The 17752-nt window shown below is 38.4% G+C and overlaps 1 protein-coding gene across 2 annotated transcripts; it reads left to right on the top strand.

Moving 5' to 3' along the window:
• The first annotated feature begins 12264 nt into the window (after positions 1 to 12264).
• LOC130140126 (glutamate receptor 2.1-like) lies at positions 12265 to 17546 on the top strand. 2 transcript variants are annotated; one of them, XM_056318709.1, is made up of 5 exons: positions 12265 to 12873; positions 14464 to 15803; positions 15908 to 16220; positions 16399 to 16718; positions 16840 to 17546. In XM_056318709.1, the coding sequence occupies exons 1-5, from the start codon at positions 12561 to 12563 to the stop codon at positions 17413 to 17415; spliced, it is 2862 nt and encodes a 953-aa protein (XP_056174684.1). In that variant the 5' UTR covers positions 12265 to 12560; the 3' UTR covers positions 17416 to 17546. The 2 variants fall into 2 exon arrangements, with proteins under 2 accessions (XP_056174684.1, XP_056174683.1); XM_056318708.1 differs by having other exon boundaries at positions 12267 to 12873; positions 16315 to 16718.
• The last annotated feature ends 206 nt before the right edge of the window (positions 17547 to 17752 follow it).

A 17752-nucleotide genomic window follows, 5' to 3' on the forward strand; every position in this document is an offset into this window, starting at 1 on the left:
CCTTCCAAAGGTGGACACATGGGCAGCATCGGAGGGTTATGGACAGCTCAAATCCAATTTTTTCTATATTTTTTCTTGGACTTTCTTTTTTGTGCAATTATAGCATACTTCACCGGTGTGGAAAATGTTTTATACAAACGACTTCTACAATGGATAATCGTAATCTTCAAATCGAAGATAGATAAGATCATATGTCTAAAGTTTTCCGATACTAGCAATATGTGCTCTATTTTACATATTTGGCAATGGTTTGTTTGAAAGGAAAAAGTCATAAAAAAACCTTAAGTTATGCCCTATATGACATATTTATCTTGAATTTTTTTGTAATATCAAAAACCCCAAATTATACCTACTGTGACACATTTACCCTAAACTTTTTCTTATGACATTAAAAACCCCAAACTTGTACTTATGTGACATATTTACTCTCCGTCAAGGTTCCGTTAGATGATTTTTCAGTCAAAATAATATCGTTTTTATTTCACTTGAGTTACGTAGGAATTATGTCAACATTGTTTGTTTTCTGACATTTATATAGGCAGATTTTAGCGGTTTTCATTGACAGAATTTTGATGGAGGGTAAATGTGTCACACATGTACAAGTTAGAGATTTTTGGTATCACAAAAAAAAATTAAGATAAATATGTGTCACGGTGAGTATAATTTAGGATTTTTTTTGTGTGGCTTTTGCCCTTTCTTTGTATGGACGGATTGAGCGTTGTAAGTAAAGGTTCATGTACCGAGAAGACTTCTTCACACGGTTGGAGATTAATTGGTGCAAGTGGTTTTTCCTTCGATATATAGAGCCCCTTTCGGCTTTTCTCCACGGCTCTTTCCAATATCTCCCCACACCTTTTGGCCTTTAGGCCGTCGTGAAATGGCCTTTCCTTGGTAGTGAACAAAGTTTAATTTGCACGATGGTCCAACTGCGTAGCACGTGCAAAGAGGAGACCGTCGCTTCAAGCGACCTCCAATCTGGATTCCTTGAGGCAAGCACCCCGAGTCGTAATTTCAATTTTCAAAGATCAACGAATTGCTGGACACCAAATTTAAACAAACTTTTTTTTTTTATAGAAATTAAAGTTAAGTTCAACATAAATACAGAGCGAGAGAAATTAACGGCGACACCCGAGCGCTCCCCCGGGATGAGGCATGTAAATTTGGCCCCCTCGTGGGGGCATTATTGGCCAAATAAGGGGCCTTCTCACTTGTTCCGGGGCGGGGACGAGGGATGCTACGGTTGGCCTCCCACCAAGCTCCATCGCCATCCCTGAGGATGATAGATGCCGCCATGGTTGGGAGAGTTCGGATCTCATCATTGTCACGTCACTGTCACGTATTGAAAAGTCAGTTCGATTATGATTTGTTCAGATTTATTTGTAACACACGATAAGAGTGGACAATTTAAATAAGTGGCTCATGGTTAACATTCGACGAGAGCATGCCACATTTCTTAGCGTGCTAATTTTATAGACCCACATCTTAATATACTTGGCCTTGCCCTCTAGTATTCCTTTTTATAATGCGTAACATCGGTTAGAGGATAAGGTCTAAGTACTTAAAGGACTTCGTCAAACCACGAGATATTGTGTGATCAACACAGTTACGTGAATGCGCTCTTATGCTGTGTTAAAAGATTTTCCACAAAAAGGTAAAGGATAATAGACGGTGAGGCCTACCTTATTTGATGTGTGGTTAACGTTGGAGTCCAACATTTCATAATGTCAAGCATGCCCAATTTGACTCAAAATCAGCGACGAAGTCAAATGATGCTGGACTTCACAAAATGGCCAAAAGGGCGAAGACAAAAAGGAAAAGAAAGAAAGAAAACTTCACAGTGACGCAAAACCGTAGGTCAACCAGTTATTTCCATTGACAAATTTGCCGGTTGAAAGTTCGATGGACTTTCCACTAGGGTTTGTGAAGGCATACATTGCACAGCTCAAGATCTCAAAGAAATAATAATAATAATAAGAAGAAGAAGAAGAAGAAGAAGAAGAAGAAGAAGAAGAAGAAGAAGAAGGTAGACGACGGTCTCGTGAGGTAATCCATTAATTTAGGTAGTGGAGTCAAATTCTAGATTGTTAGAATTGTAGATATTTACTTGGGAGGGGGAAATCGAGTATGTGTTGTGTGCATGCTTCGGGGATATACCTGAATCAGAGCCGATTTGACAAAGTTCAATACTCGAGCTCAACTCAATTTACATATACTTGATGGTATGCTCGAGCTCGATCAAGCGTGATTCTTCAAGCTCGAGTTTGACTCGGAGAAATCATCAATGAGTTCAAGTTTAACTCGACTAAGCTTGGTATTTCGATAGATTTTATATGGAACTTGAACTTGAGTTCACACCTGTGCTCAAACTATAACTTCTCGACTACTCAAGTATTTTCGGGCACTAGCTTGACTAGAATTAAGTACTCAAACTTTTCGAGCTTTCCTCGATTTCAAAAAATAAAAATAAAAAATAAAAAAATAGAAGTGAGTTCAAGTAACATGTGAGTTTAACTATTAGTCAAACTCAAGTAGCTCACGAGCAGCATGACTTGGCTACGCCCTAACCTAATTTACATACATAGATATGCTCCTTAACTACTAAGTCAATCCTGTAGAATTGTGGAGAGGAAAATTTTTAGCAATCGACGAATATTTTACAAGTAAATTTTGTAAATTGCCTTTATTTTATACATGAAATCCACCTTTGACCCTATTTTATGATTAATATAGGACTATCACCACTTCATCACTCACACGAGCTAGCTCATCAAATAAGGGCAAGAATGATTTAATGATTTAGAATTATGGGATAAGTGCATTTGGAAGTTCTAAAACTTATCAAATTGGTCCAATCAAGTCCATCCGTTGATTGCACTTTTTAAAAATTTAGGACTCGGTTGCACTTTTATGGCAAGTTTTAGGATTTGATTGCATTTTTTAAGAGTTTTAGGATTCAATTGCACTTTCGTGATAAATTTTAGGACTCGATTATATTTTCTTAAAGTTTTATGACTCAATTGCATGTTTATGACAAGTTTTAGGACTTTCAATGCACATATTCTTAAATTATTAATTAGGTGGGAAAATGCAATATATTCGTTAAGATTGCACGAACTGCATGTCTTAAAACTGTGGGAATCACAACAGCAGATGACTGATGTTCCCTGCATATACTAATATTTAACTTGGACGAAGGACTTTCTATTACCGGTCCTCCGACATTCTTCTTCTTCTTTTTGTCCAAATACAAATTAAATTAAACTCAGAAAACATATTAACCCCCAAAAATATGAGAATAATCTTATGGCGACTCAGCAAATAAATGCACACGAGTTCATTTAATTTCATTTCCATGACCGGTGACAACTTCGGTTGAGATCATATGGTGGGGATACCTTCGCCATGAAAGAGGAGAGACGCAGTTGACCGGTGAATTTAATTTCACACAGCAATTCCCAAGTTTAATTTAACAGGAGGAGGAGGAGGAGTTGGAAAGAAGGGCCGTAGATCTCGGGGTTTTGATCGAGCATTTTGAATCCTGCTGCATATGTACATGTGGCATAATTCTAATGGAGGGCCTATTGTAAAGTTAGTAGATCTTATGACCACACAACTTCCTACCTTCAAGATTATATTACTGTCCGTCATGTCACCACTAAGGTGTCCGAGAAGATGTTCTTAGCATTTGGCTTTCCATGTTCGGCCTTGCCCATAGTCTCGCCACCCATTTGGGACATTAAATGGGATGTTTGGTTTCTAATCTGAGCAAGTCCTTAAAAGACTTCGTTTGAACTTTGGGATGTTAAAATTCGGGAGTATTCTCTGGGGAGAGGGAAGAAAAACTTTCTCTCTAATTGTGGAGGTTTGGTCGTGTGGGCACCGGCACATTAAAATAAAAAACGTAGTCTTATTAGCCCGTCAACACTTGGACAGGTGTTCTCAGGATTTGGCTTTCCATGTTTGGCCTCGCCCATAATCTCGCCAGCCATTTGGGACATTAAATTGGATGTTAGGTTTACCCACTCCGGTCCAATCCAAGTTTATGGTCAGAAACGATTTTAACACCAAGGTACGTTAAAATTCGGGGGTATTCTCTCGGGAGAGGGACGAAAAGCTTTCTGTCTAATTGGGGAGGTTTAATCGTGCAGGCATCGGCACATTAAAATACGAAACGTAGTCCTGTTAGGCTGTTAACACTTGGACAAGTGCTCTCAGGATTTGGCTTTCCATGTTCGGCCTTGCTTATAATCTCGCCAGCCATTTGGGACATTAAATTGGATGTTAGGTTTACAAGCTCCGGTCCAATCCGAGTTTATGGTCAGAAACGATTTTAACACCCAGGGATTGTCCTTTCACCATAGAGGCTATAAAGGCGCTGATAAGGTTTGGTGTACTTCTCACTGATTCCTCCTCTTCTTCTAGGACTCTCCTGGGACGGTTCACCCAGACCATTAACCCACATTTTCAGGGAAGTGAATCATTCCTCAGATATCTTAGCTAGAAAAAGGAAAATTTTAAGTAAATGAAGGAATCGAACTCTATGCTGCTGAAGAACAATGTCTTTTGGCTGCTGGATAAGTTGGAAGTTAACTAACGCCTTTCAATTGCCTTTTTGTATCATGTGCTGCCCAGAAAAGGAGCAAAGAGGAAGTAAGATGCAAGAAAGTTCCTTACTCAGTGAGAGAAAGTAAGGAAAAAATCATCTGCATGCAAACTGTACTGAGTTAGGGCCACACTCACAAGCCTGGACTTAACCGATTCATGATATTTGCAAAATATTATGTAGGTTTTAAGGTAGCCAGGTCTCTAAGCTCATACCATAAAATTATTAGAAAATGAAAAAAATCGGGGAACAATTCCATGTCTGGGCTAGTTGATATTCGGATTTTGGCTCTAGCCTCATTCCGTGCATAAGGTCCGCAAGGTACTCAATACCATTCAGGTTAGCTTATTCAAAATTTCATTTCTTTTACAATGAGGAAGTCTACTTTAGTGAGGTAAAATCCTGAATCCATAAAATATTCCACTAACCTCGTGAACTAGGTAAGACATGAGTCTGAGTCCAGGTGAGTGGCCTAGAAATGAAATTATCAATTTTCATGGTACAGGGAAACGAACATGCTCACACACACAAAGTAGGATCTTTAACTACATGTTGATCTCTTGGGGTTAGTGAATTTATTATGCTCGTACCACAAAATTTAATCACATGAAATTTAGGGACCTAAAGTAAGTGAGCCATTGGATAGTTCATTATTAATTTCGGTAGAAAATAGAATTACATAAATAATAAAAACAGATACAACAATGGAATTCCAAGAGTGTGGTGACCCTTGAGGTCGCGCTACAACGACTAGCGATTCGAACATCATGTTCATACGCAAAAGTCATTTCTTGGGAAACAACATTCGAAGTTCCTGCTTGATATGGAAAATTATGTCGATAGCGGGTAACTGATGCATAAGAAAGATGATCATTCCGTTCACATCTTCAGCAGACAAATATAAGCTTTGCCTCTGAAACATCTGTAATTGGATATGTGCCGTTCTTCGCTCGTTGTTTAATCTAAATCTTGCGGCTGATGCACTTTGACTCTTTCTTGACCTGAAACACCTAAAATCTCACAATATACAAATATTGACACGTACATTTACGTTTTATTTTTTTCATAAGTTATTAAATATAAATAATATCATAAATTTTGATGGAAAAGTAAAAAGATTTTTCTTTTCGGCTTTTGAAAAGACATAAACAAATGGGCCCTAGTCTCAAGAGATCATGTCAAAAGGTTTGCATTTTCTAGACTTTTTAGATTGGGTTGGGCCGCCCATCACGGGCTGACATACACCAAGTCCCGTGTGAAAAACTCAGAGTCTATTTTCGGCCCTTCCAATGCACTTCTACTAGCAAAAGTTTGATACCTACCAAAATAAGCTGGATTGCGAAAATACCTTTTATTGAATCCAACTTGTGGAGGAGTCGATTCGACCTCTTCTTTGCGTTGTTGTTCTCTCCGGTGAGATGAAACACCGATTCCTGGCTTCCTTGCTATGTGTTCGATCCGCATTTTCGGAGGAAAGGGTGGATCTTGGGTGTTTTTTGGTGAAAACTTAGAGGGTTTAAGAATTTGGGGGTGAAAATGAATGGATTTGGGGGAAATAGTTTGGATTTGAGAAAAATTGAAGGGAAAAGAAAGTGATTTTGGTCTTGGTTTGGAGAAATTTCAAATAAAATCTAAGTGGGTGAGAGGATGTTAGAACGCTCTAACATTAGGGTTACTCTTTTCATATTGCTGCTCGAGGGAACTTCTTTCTCATCGGGCCTGTCTTCGAGAAACTAACTTGGTCGTATATGCTTCGCCAACTGCCATTTCACTTTCATCATTCCCTCTACCTTAAAACAGGTACATGCTTCGATATCCTATCGACGTCGTTGGCACAAGTTATTCTTGGGCCATTTGTCCTCAAATCTAGCCAATGCACTACTGACCATTCGAGGAAAAGGATCGGCATCGATTTCCATTTTTCCTTGTCCTTTGTCATCGATAAACTTGATAATTCCTTACCGAATTGCTTCCTGAATTGTTTTCCTGAAAGCAATGGAATTAACTATGTAATGCGTTCATGAATTGTACCACATGCAATTATTTTGTTTACCAAATCTGTTGAGTCTAGTAATGCAACCTATGGGGATAAATGGGTTGATTTAAATACTTCGATTAAGTTTCACGGGATACTTCAAGTTGAACTTTAATAGATGCAAGGACAGTTTAATAATGGCAGATGCAAATGAGATATTTAGATGAATAAAGAGACAAAAGATTTTTTGCAAATAGATTTTATGATGGTATATCTTGTATCAAGTCTAAGTGCGCGCTGTACTTAAGTTGATTGATTGATAAAATATTTTGGAACTTAAGTGATTGATTGATAGTCCTAACACTCAAGTGAACGTGTTTTAGAAGTTATAGCACTTAAGTGTGCATCGTATGAAAGTTGTGTATTCGTGGTGTCTTTCTCCTTGCTTGTGAGCCTCACATAGAGGTAGCCAACAAATTGGTAAATACGCTGAAACTTTTGAATTTCATTTTGAAAAGCAAGAAGATTTTGAGCTTGAGAAAGAATTTCTCGAGAAAAATATTTCAATATTTGCAAGGATTGAACATAGATTTTAGAAAATAAGTCCGAAGATCAAATTAGGCTCACATTTTGTCCACTTCATTTTTTACTGTAGATAACCCTTGCTACCTTGAGTTGACCAAATTATGCCTTGCGAGTCCTACTTTAGCTTGCTGTTGAAACATATTAATTTCAATTGCCACTATTTTAGCCAAAATTAAAAAATTTCAATTGCCACTATACCCAACGAAGACTAATGTCAAATGTGGGGCCTACTCTTGATCTAAGCTTTTTTAAATTGAGAATTTCATCAGAATTTTCTTTAATGAATTAACTAATCGAGAGAATTTATTTTGTTATTATGCAAATTTATGTGTTTGCGAGTTCAAACTAATGTTTACAAATTTATTATTTTTCTCGATTTGTGTTAACATCTATTGTTGCTGCATCAGTGTTGTGGAAGAAAATGGCTTTTTCTTTCACCAGTTAAAATGACTTTTTTTTTTCACTGAAGACGACTGATAAAAATATAAAAAAGCAAGAAAATACAACAGATATATGAGGACAGAAAAATAGGACAACAAGAAGTTTTAAGTATACCCCTATCTTCTTATCTCATCTTGTCCTGTGGCTGTGATTAGCTACAAATATCGAGTTTTTTTCTATGATGGGGCTCTTTCCTAGAATATGCATATGAAAGAGACGAAACAAGTTCTGATAACTACTTGATATGACCCTTTAGGAACAATACAAACATTTCAAGTCCATGACATTTCGATATGTAATAAAAATAGTTTCTACTGAATTAGTAATATTTTCGTAAATAATGAAAATATTTTTCGTTTATATATTTTTATAAAGAATACGAGTGATCATTTTTAGGAAAATATTTTTTAAACCATTCATTTTTTTGCGAAATAAATGTCCCCTTAGACCCATACATGGATATTTCACTAATATATACTATAATCTCGAACTGGACAGACACATAAAATAAACGCTTATGAATAAGTTAAAACTTTCTTGTGGTGTGCAACCCCAAATTAAACGGCCTAGAACATTTCCCATAAATCATGGGCACTATGTTTTTCTATTCTTGATTTTTTATTCACTATTATTTTATTATCATTTTATTTGTACTACTCAATCACATTGATAGCGAAATGAAAAGGAATCCTGTGAAAACCAGAAAGTTTGGACTCTTCAATTAATATACGTCCACTCTGTATCAACCATCATATGACTTCGACTAATCACATCAACTAGGTAGCTATTGTTCGGACTCAATATTCTTGTTGAGTTCCATAACGTATACCAAATTTCCCGAGAAAATTATTCACGTTGTCTACCACATGACTTGTATAATCGGCTCATTCGACGAATTTTCGTGTCCAACAATCAGGATAGAATCCAATGGATGAGATCGGATGGTACGTTGAGAATCAGTTAATGCCTCCCCATATGAATTGACTAGAGCTAATTAATTTCAAAGTCATTATTTAATCACACGATTATAATACTTACCAATGGCTAATAACAATATAAATAAAGCACTCCCTTGTAAGCAATGACCCGGTACTTTCACATGCATCAAATGAGTCAACCGAGAGAGAATGCGCACTGTCATCATCATCCATTACATATAGATAAGATCATGTCTCTCTAATTTATTTTCTTGGATGACCTCATCGACGGTTTATGTATTGACTTGTATCTAAAGTCGAGAGGTCAAGTACTTAGTCTCTCCTAAATTAAGTTTTCCCTCTTTTTAAATATTTTTTCTATAATTTTTGAATTAATTTCCGGGTCTATATATATATATATACACACACACACACTCGAAATATATTGACATAATACTCTAGCTTGCAATGTACCCAATCAATGTTTGCATTTTGGTCATCAAATGGTTCCATATGCGTTCCTTTCAAGCTAGGTAGATATGGAACAATACAATTCTCACTAGAGCGATTATAATATTGGGAGAAATCAAAGTCAAAAGGGTTGACTTCAATGCACTCGCAGTTTCTTGGAAACTCTAAAAAGTCGTCCAATATGTAATGGAAACCAATTTTACTAATGATGATAATTATAATAATGATCGTAGTAAAATCACTCAATCTGCGCTATGATTTGCCGAGCTTACTATGTTGTTGAGCCATAAATATACGTGGGTGTCATTCTTAGTGATTCTTAGAGTAATTAGGTGACCAATTTTGGATCTAGACCTACTTTGTCATCTGCTTTCTAATTTTTCCACTCTCTTTTTTTTCTAAGCTTGAGGGTTTCCATTCAATACGATGATATCTGGGTCATTCCTTCAACTTCAACTTGAGGAGTGTGTTGGAGTTAAAAAAAATAATAGTACAACTTGACGTACCGATTGAATCTCTTACATGACTAGTCTTTGGGAAAAAGTACAAAAAAAATCCTAAACCTATTGCATTTGTACCAATTGAGTCATAAACCTTTCAATTATATAAATTTAGTCATAAACTTTTTCACATTTTGCTAATTGAGTCCACTCGACCAATTTAGGTCGGAAATCACTAACATGGATGCTAGCGATCTTATATGGCACAGCCGGCGTCGATATTGACATTTTTTTTTTTAATTTTTTAACAATTTGTTTGAATTTTTTTTCTTTCTCTTCTCTTTCTACCAGTGGCCGGTCGCTGGCTATAGGCCATGGCCGGCGAGGGGTTGGCATTGTCGGGTCTCGCTTAGGCGAGGCAAGCACCAGCGAGGGCAAGGCTCAACGAGGCCGCCTTGGCCTGGGTAAGGGGCCCCCTTGCCCTAGCAAGGCTGACCCTTGCCAAGGCCAGGGCGAGGCTCAACGGGCCTCTCCCTTACCCAAGTGAGGCTCAACAAGGCCAACCTTTGCCCAGCCGACGCTTGGTAAGGCCGCCTTGGCCTTGACGAGGGTCGGCCTTGCCAGATCTAGCAAGGGGGGCCCTTGCCTAGGCGAGGCCGACCCTTGCTTTTGGCGGGCAAGGGTGATCCTTGCCCATGCAAGACCAGCCCTTATTGGTCATCAGCAAAAAGAAAAGGGAAAGAAAAAAAAATGAGAAAAAAGAAAAACAGAAAAAATTATAAAAAATCAAAAAATTATTAAAATTTTATAAAAAAAATCCACATTATGCCAATCTTGTCATGTAGGACAGTTAGTGCCTATGTTAGTAATTTTTGGCTTAATTGGCCGGATGGACTCAACTGGCCAAACGTGAAAATATTTATGACTAAATTGACACAATTGAAAGATTTATGACTGAATTGGGACAAGTGCAATAGGTTTAGAATTTATTGTTTTTGTACTTTTTCCTTGGTCTTTGGGTGAATTCAAGCAAGTTTGCGTAGATGGTAACCACGAGGGTTCGCGGGTTGATGATTGCCGTGTGTGGTTTTCTTGTTGAATTGGTCAAGGTAAACGAAGGGGGGACAAAGACAAATTTCTACGTTTAATCAAAGGTGTCCTACTCCCGGAGACAACGACCTTTCTCTGGGGTTCAGAAAAAATGAGACAGAAAAAACAACAAACTAGAGTGTCTGGTGTGGACTTCTTAGGGTTGCCTGTAGGTGTACACATCTCACATTTTTTTTATCTCCCAAGATAAAAAAAATAGTTATTGCACAATATATACATAATATGTCGTAATATTATCCGATCCATTAATAATTTGTGTCGGAACATAAGACTCACGTGACGAACGGCCTAGATGAGTTTAGTCTGCATGTTCTATCTCGACTATGCAATATTGTTGCTTCTAAGGAGAAGTTATTGCATGTTTTGTAGATCATCTCCACTGATATCACCAAAACTTTAATTTTTTGGGCCGTACCTGTGGACAATCATGATCAACGATTTAGATGAGCTTTGTCTATATATTCTCACTAGCTATATGAGACAAGGGTTTAGCGGTTTTATGGAAAAAGCAGGCCCTAAAGACTTTTCGGAGCATCCAAATCGGCAGATATCAAAGCCAAGAAATTTGTAAGGAGGCCATAAATTATTGATTCAAAAGGTTCTGCTGGGACCTGTAAAGCTAATTTTGAGAGCCTATTAGATTTCAACGTTAAATCATATATCTTTGCATAATTTTAGTCGACTTGGTATTTACATATTAATTTCATCTATCATCTGTGGGATAGGGTTATCGAGAGACCGATGGCTACGAGTTGATCGGTTTCGTTGGCAGAGAACCTTCTCTGCATTCTCCACTCGCTATTAGGGTTTCTTCCTCCATCTGTGTTAATCCAACTTCATGATTATGGAAATACTGTTGTATTATTGATGTGGAGCTTCTAGTGTGTGACTAAAGAGGAACACTTTGTGTACCTTACTATTTTTCGTGATTAGTGGAAGTTTTTGGGCTATCCGTAGTTTTTCCCGCATTGGGCTTCCATGTTAAATCGTAGTGCTGTTTTTATCTGTCTTCTTATCATTTCGGCATTATATATACATATTACGAGGTTGTATTGCTGGTTGTTGTTGAGATTAAGTTGATTTTGGTCGGTTTAGTTTTGGGAAAGAAATTGATTTTGGACTGGATTAGTTCTTAGTGAATTGTTGCCCGATTCTCCCCAACAAATCTGGTCGCACCGTGCATGGTTCTAAAATGACCTACTTTATCACCCTCCTAATGAAAATCAAAGTCGGAACTCTCGACCTCTCTTCCTCCGCAGAAAAGACACGCCAATGAGGCAACAATCTCTTGCGGCTATGTAACGTCAATATAAGAGGTTGACTCTTCGGTTTACGCAACAAAGAAGCAAGACGAGGGAAATGGGATTCATAGAGGATTATAAATTGTTAGAAAGTTCAATCCAAACGTACTTCTCATAATAATTGAGAACCATCGAGCAATTTCATCTTCTTATTATTCTTCTTTTTGTTCGTACGATCATGTCCTACCTTCCAAGAGCTTTTGCGGGTTGGATTCAAGCAGTCTCTATCTGAGACAGATCCTCCATATTGGACTTAGAAAATTCATAAAAAAATCACCAAATGATGTACATCGTATCGAAGACTTTTTTTGTTTTTTTGGTAAGGTCTTATCGAAGACTTTGCATCTCTTGGTCTTTAAAAAAATCTCGAGTCGTTTCTAGCACTCAAACCAAAATAATTTCTGATGGAAAAACCAGGGAAAAAAATGATGGTATAGGCAATCCTGGGGTTAAAGAATTTCTGATGTTCTTCATCCAAAATAATAACTTGAAAAAAAAAATCATGAAGTGTTGGTACTACCGGAGGTCGAGCAAATCCCAGAAGGGTCCCGCCCTCGTCGAGCAAATCCTTGAATAGACGCTCTCCATGCATTGCCTTACTTTTCAAAGCTCTTCCCCATTATAAATACATCGCCAGCATCAGCATTGTCCTCAGAGTCTCTCTCTCCTTTGTCTCTCTTACGAAGTCACACTAGCCTTTTCCCAAAACCCTTTCCAATGGCTCCTGCAGGAATTTCCTTCGATGTTGAAAAGCTCCTCTTTATGGGTCTCTACTTTTTCGTGATTGTTGCGATCTTCGGCGACGGCCCTTGGGTCACTGTGGCTCAAAGCAGTAACAACAACAATGCCACGACGATCCCGGTGAACGTTGGGGTGGTGCTTGATCTCGAGACGTGGGTGGGTCAGATGGGATTGAGCTGCATTAACATGTCTCTCGCTGACTTTTATAGTTCAAACCCTTCCTGCAAGACCAGGCTCGTCCTCAACGTTAGAGACTCCAAACAAGATGAGGTTGCTGCTGCCGCTGCAGGTTCTCTCTCTCTCTAATGAGCTTTTTGGTCATGATACTTGTCCAGAATTATATGACAACATCAGTTCTTGGGTTAAGACTTCTGTACTTCTATTGATTGTGTCGAAGTTTGTTTTGGTTAATCTTTTCTTTTACCGAGTATTTATGGGTTTAGTCTCTGCTTGAACTTGCAAGTGGTTTGGTTCTGGGTTAATACACATCTTGTTGTAGAGGATAAAGTATTTTGTGCAGCTGTTTGTGTGATGCAAGATAAAACCAATCAATGTTCATAATGACGCATTTGCCAATCATATGAACATTTCAGTTTCTATGTAACTGAAATTTGTAAAGAATTCCCAGTTAAACTTTCAAGCATTATTTTCAAGCGGGTTGTAATAATTGTGAAATAGAAGTCATTATCTTCTCCCAATAGATTCAAAGATAACACCAAGTTTCGAGCAAAAAAAAGATAACACCAAGTTGGTACTTGAGATTCAATATTATCTCTTTCACACTGAGAGTGAGGATGGTCTCGAAGTCAGAAATATATCAATATATGCTTCCAAGTCTTGCGGTCGTATTAGGCTGGCAGCTTGACGCTTAGCTCGAGAGGATTCATAGTCTCCGAGCGTAACATTTGACCGAGAAACAATTTAATTTATCATTATTGAAAATCGCCAAAAGAAGGCAACTTGGATAGAATCGATCGAGTCGAAGTCAAAATTGGACCGTGCTTTTGAGGTCGTAACTATTCTGTTTATTTTCGTACGACTTTGAAGAATATGCAGCTCTCCCGTGACTCGTCCCGGTGTAAGTGCAGCATAACTCTATGAAGTTCTGCGTGTAAATCATGGGTGAATCTTGTTAGGAATCGTCCTTCAAAAGACACATGCTACGCACCTATTTTTCGAAAGAGCATAAAACTATTTTGCTTAGAAAATAGTCATTTCAGCGCGGACGATTGATAGAGACGATTTCAAATTCTTTTTTTGGGAAAATATTGATGGGGTACATCTCTACATGATTGTACTGATTATTTCTCTAGTTGAGCCAATTATTATGATTAAAGAGCTGTGTGTAGTTGAGTTAGTGATTAATTATTTCCATAGAAGTTTTATTATTGATGGAGAAATAAAGAAAAAACAAACGTGTTAGTTTCAAGTTCGACCACATATTTGTCAATACATAAAAGCTGTTTACTATGGATGCTGAGAGAATTCATATATAATATAACATCGCAAAGGTCTGACCTTACAAAATCCATAAAATTGAAATATGGGCTTTGGATTCTGGAGTGGAATTTTCTGATGCCATGAGGTAGAGAGGTCAACTCAACGATGAAGAAGAATCAACTTGATAGTGTCTGAGCCAATTTATGCACTTTTATGTGCCTGCAATAAGGTCAGAAGACTATATCTTTGAATAATATTAAGTACAATTTCTTTTCCAACTTCAAGCTCCTATTTTCCTTTTTCTTAAACATTTCTATTGCTATAATACTGCATCAAGTTTTCATTGACTTCTTATCGATACCATGCCTTTTCCAATAAGAATTGCCATAATCTGCCTTATTGTTGTTGTTTCACCGTCTTTTCTGGTTCACCCTTGCAGCACTCGATCTCATAAAGAACAAGCAAGTCCAAGCCATAATAGGCCCTGAAGGTTCCGTGCAAGCAGACTTCATCATTGACCTTGGAAACAAGTCTCATGTGCCCATCATCTCTTTTTCTGCTACTAGTCCTTCCCTCAGTTCGATTCGGAGTCCTTACTTCATTCGAGCCGCACAAAATGACTCGTCCCAAGTGAATGCCATAAGCGCAGTCGTCCAAGCTTTTGGCTGGAAAGAATCGGTCCTCATATATGTGGATAATCAGTTTGGTGAAGGCATCATACCTTCTCTTACTGATGCTTTGGAAGAAATCGACACACGAGTGCCCTATAGGAGCCTTATTCCCCCCTCGGCCACGGATGATCAAATCATGCAGGAACTCTACAAGTTAATGATGATGCAAACAAGGGTGTTCATCGTGCACATGCTACCTACTCTCGGTTCGCGGCTATTTGCCAAAGCAAAAGAGGTGGGAATGATGAGGGAAGGTTATGTGTGGATTTTGACTAATGGAATCACTGACCTATTGAATTCGGTGGATTCATCTGTTGTCGCTAGTTCGATGCAAGGAGTACTGGGCATTAAGACTTATATCCCGGACCCGCCAAACCTGGACAACTTCATTGTCCGATGGAAGATGAAATTCCAACAAAACAATCCATCCATCCTTAATCCTACATTGAACATTTTCGGATACTGGGCTTATGATGCTGCTCAAGCTCTGGCAATGGTTGTCGAGGAAATGGGTGCAGCCAATTTTACCTTCAAGATGTTGAAGGCTTCGACAGATGCAACGGATCTCGACACTATTGGGGTGTCTCAAAATGGTCAGAAACTTCTCCAAGGACTAGTAAATACGACATTCATGGGCCTCGCTGGAAATTTTAGCCTCATTGATGGGCAGCTAGAGTCGTCAGCATTCGAGATTGTTAACATCAATGGAAATGCAGCAAGAGGGATTGGGTTTTGGACGCTAGAAAATGGGCTGCTAAGAGATTTGAGTTCATTCAACACAAGCAAATATTCCACTTTCAAGAGTAATCTCCAATCAATAATATGGCCAGGAGATTCAACCTCTGTTCCTAAGGGTTGGGAGATTCCCACAAATGGGAAGAGGTTGAAAATCTTAGTTCCCGTGAAGGATGGTTTTAATCAATTCGTGAAGGTGACTCGAGATCCCAGCACGAATACATCCCAAGTCACAGGATACTGTATTGACATCTTTCAAGCTGTCATGGAAAAATTGCCTTATGTTGTGGCTTACGACCTTATTCCATTTGCTTTGCCTAATGGAAATAGCGCCGGCAGTTACAATGACATGATCGATCAAGTATTTTACTTGGTGAGCTCATTGCAAGTGCTTGATTTCGTTAGATTACATGTTGAAATTACTATGCTATCATGTGTTTGACAAAGAAAACTTTTCCCTTCCTTTTGTTCGAACAGAATTATGATGCAGTGGTGGGTGATACGACGATCATAGCAAACAGATCATTGTATGTGGATTTCACCTTACCATACACCGAATCGGGGGGTGCAATGCTCGTGCCGTACAAGGACAACAACAGCAAGAATGCTTGGGTTTTCTTGAAGCCACTCACTTGGGATCTTTGGCTAATCACTGTATGCTTCTTTGTGTTTATAGCATTGGTTGTGTGGATTCTCGAACATCGGATTAACGAAGATTTCAGGGGTCCGGCCACGCATCAAGTTGGCACGAGCTTCTGGTTCTCCTTCTCAACCGTGGTCTTTGCACAAAGTAATCACCCTTCACTTTTACAGATAAATCGAACATTACAATTTACATATCATTGTAGGAGGATTTACGTGGTTACCCTTAATTTGGATTGCAGGGGAGAGAGTACTTAGCAACTTAGCAAGATTTGTTGTGATCGTGTGGGTTTTTGTGGTACTTATACTAACGCAAAGTTATACAGCAAGCTTGAGCTCTCTTTTGGTGGTGCAAAATCTTCAACCAACTGTGACTGATGTAGATCAACTCCTAAAGAGTGGAGAAAACGTGGGCTACCAGCACGGCTCTTTTGTTTATGGAATGCTAAAGCAAATGAAGTTCGATGATTCCAGACTTATATCTTATCAGTCTCCTGAAGAATGCAATGCGCTTCTTTCCAATAGAAGCGCAAAGGGCGGGATCGCAGCAGCTTTCCACGAAGTCCCCTACCTTAAACTTATTCTTTCGCAATATTGCAACAAATATACCATGATTCCAGCATTTAAAACTGCTGGATTTGGCTTCGTAAAGTCCTTGATCCCTCAATTCTAGCTAAAAGAAAAAATCCTCGAAATTTTCAATTATTAGGTTTAGTAGTTAATACTTTGATTGAAAAACCTCATGTTCTACTTCTTTTGGTTTACAGGTTTTTCCCAAAGGGTCTCCGTTGGTACCGGATATTTCACGAGCAATCCTCAATGTGACTGAAGGGCCTAAAATGACGGAAATTGAAAACGCGTGGCTTACATTGAAAAGTAACTGCCAGAATTCAAACTCCTTAGTTTCTTCGAACAGCTTGGGTCTTGATAGTTTCTGGGGCCTATTCTTGATTGCTGGAGCTTCTGCATTTTCTGCTCTCCTCATTTTCATGGTCATGTTCATCAAAAGAAATTGGCATGATGTAATAAGTTCTTCAGGTTCATTGTGGGAGAAGACTGTTGAATTAGGAAGAAGATTTTACCAAAGAGATGTCAATTCTCATACTTTTAGGAAGGACAGATTTAGAGATAGAGGCATGGACGATTGTGGCAATGAGATTGCAGCTGTTGAAACTTTCGAAAACACTCATTTCCCTTCGAGTTCATCATGTGACTCCAGCCTTAACAACGATGTTTTGATCAATGAGCAAGGCACACCATCTGCTGATCAAGGACTTCCTAATCGTGTAGACGAAGGGTGCCTCGAGAGAGCGATAGACGCTGAGCTTACCAATGTAAATTAAGAGAGGTACATGCCTCATACTAAACATGAATCCTTGAATAGTTGAATTTGGTACAGATGATAATATCGTCTCCCTCATTATCTTCTCATGTAAGGACTTCGATTGATACCATATAAACCCAGGTGACACTATATGCACGTATTAGCTTCTCTTATCCTATTATGTATAGGCAATGGAAGTGTTTATCGTTATTTCTGTGAAAAAAATCAATCAATTAGCAAGAATGGAATTACTCTTTGAGGCGTTAATACACTATCTTTAAGGAATTATTTGCCTCATAACATTGCTAATGGTTATTGAAAAAATCCTCCATAATACAATAAAGTCTCAAACAAGA

The sequence above is a fragment of the Syzygium oleosum genome, unplaced genomic scaffold, assembly GCF_021117445.2.
Source record: "Syzygium oleosum isolate NSW1041296 unplaced genomic scaffold, Sole_v2.1 Sole_v2.16, whole genome shotgun sequence".
Classification (NCBI taxonomy): Eukaryota; Viridiplantae; Streptophyta; class Magnoliopsida; order Myrtales; family Myrtaceae; genus Syzygium; species Syzygium oleosum.

Bases quoted from the DNA above. Each gene is read 5' to 3' on its own strand.
- LOC130140126 (XM_056318708.1), top strand. From the start codon at position 12,561: ATGGCTCCTGCAGGAATTTCCTTCGATGTTGAAAAGCTCCTCTTTATG. The intron at 12,874-14,463 runs GTTCTCTCTCTC...TCACCCTTGCAG, and splicing joins GGTTGCTGCTGCCGCTGCAG to CACTCGATCTCATAAAGAAC. The intron at 15,804-15,907 runs GTGAGCTCATTG...TTGTTCGAACAG, and splicing joins TCGATCAAGTATTTTACTTG to AATTATGATGCAGTGGTGGG.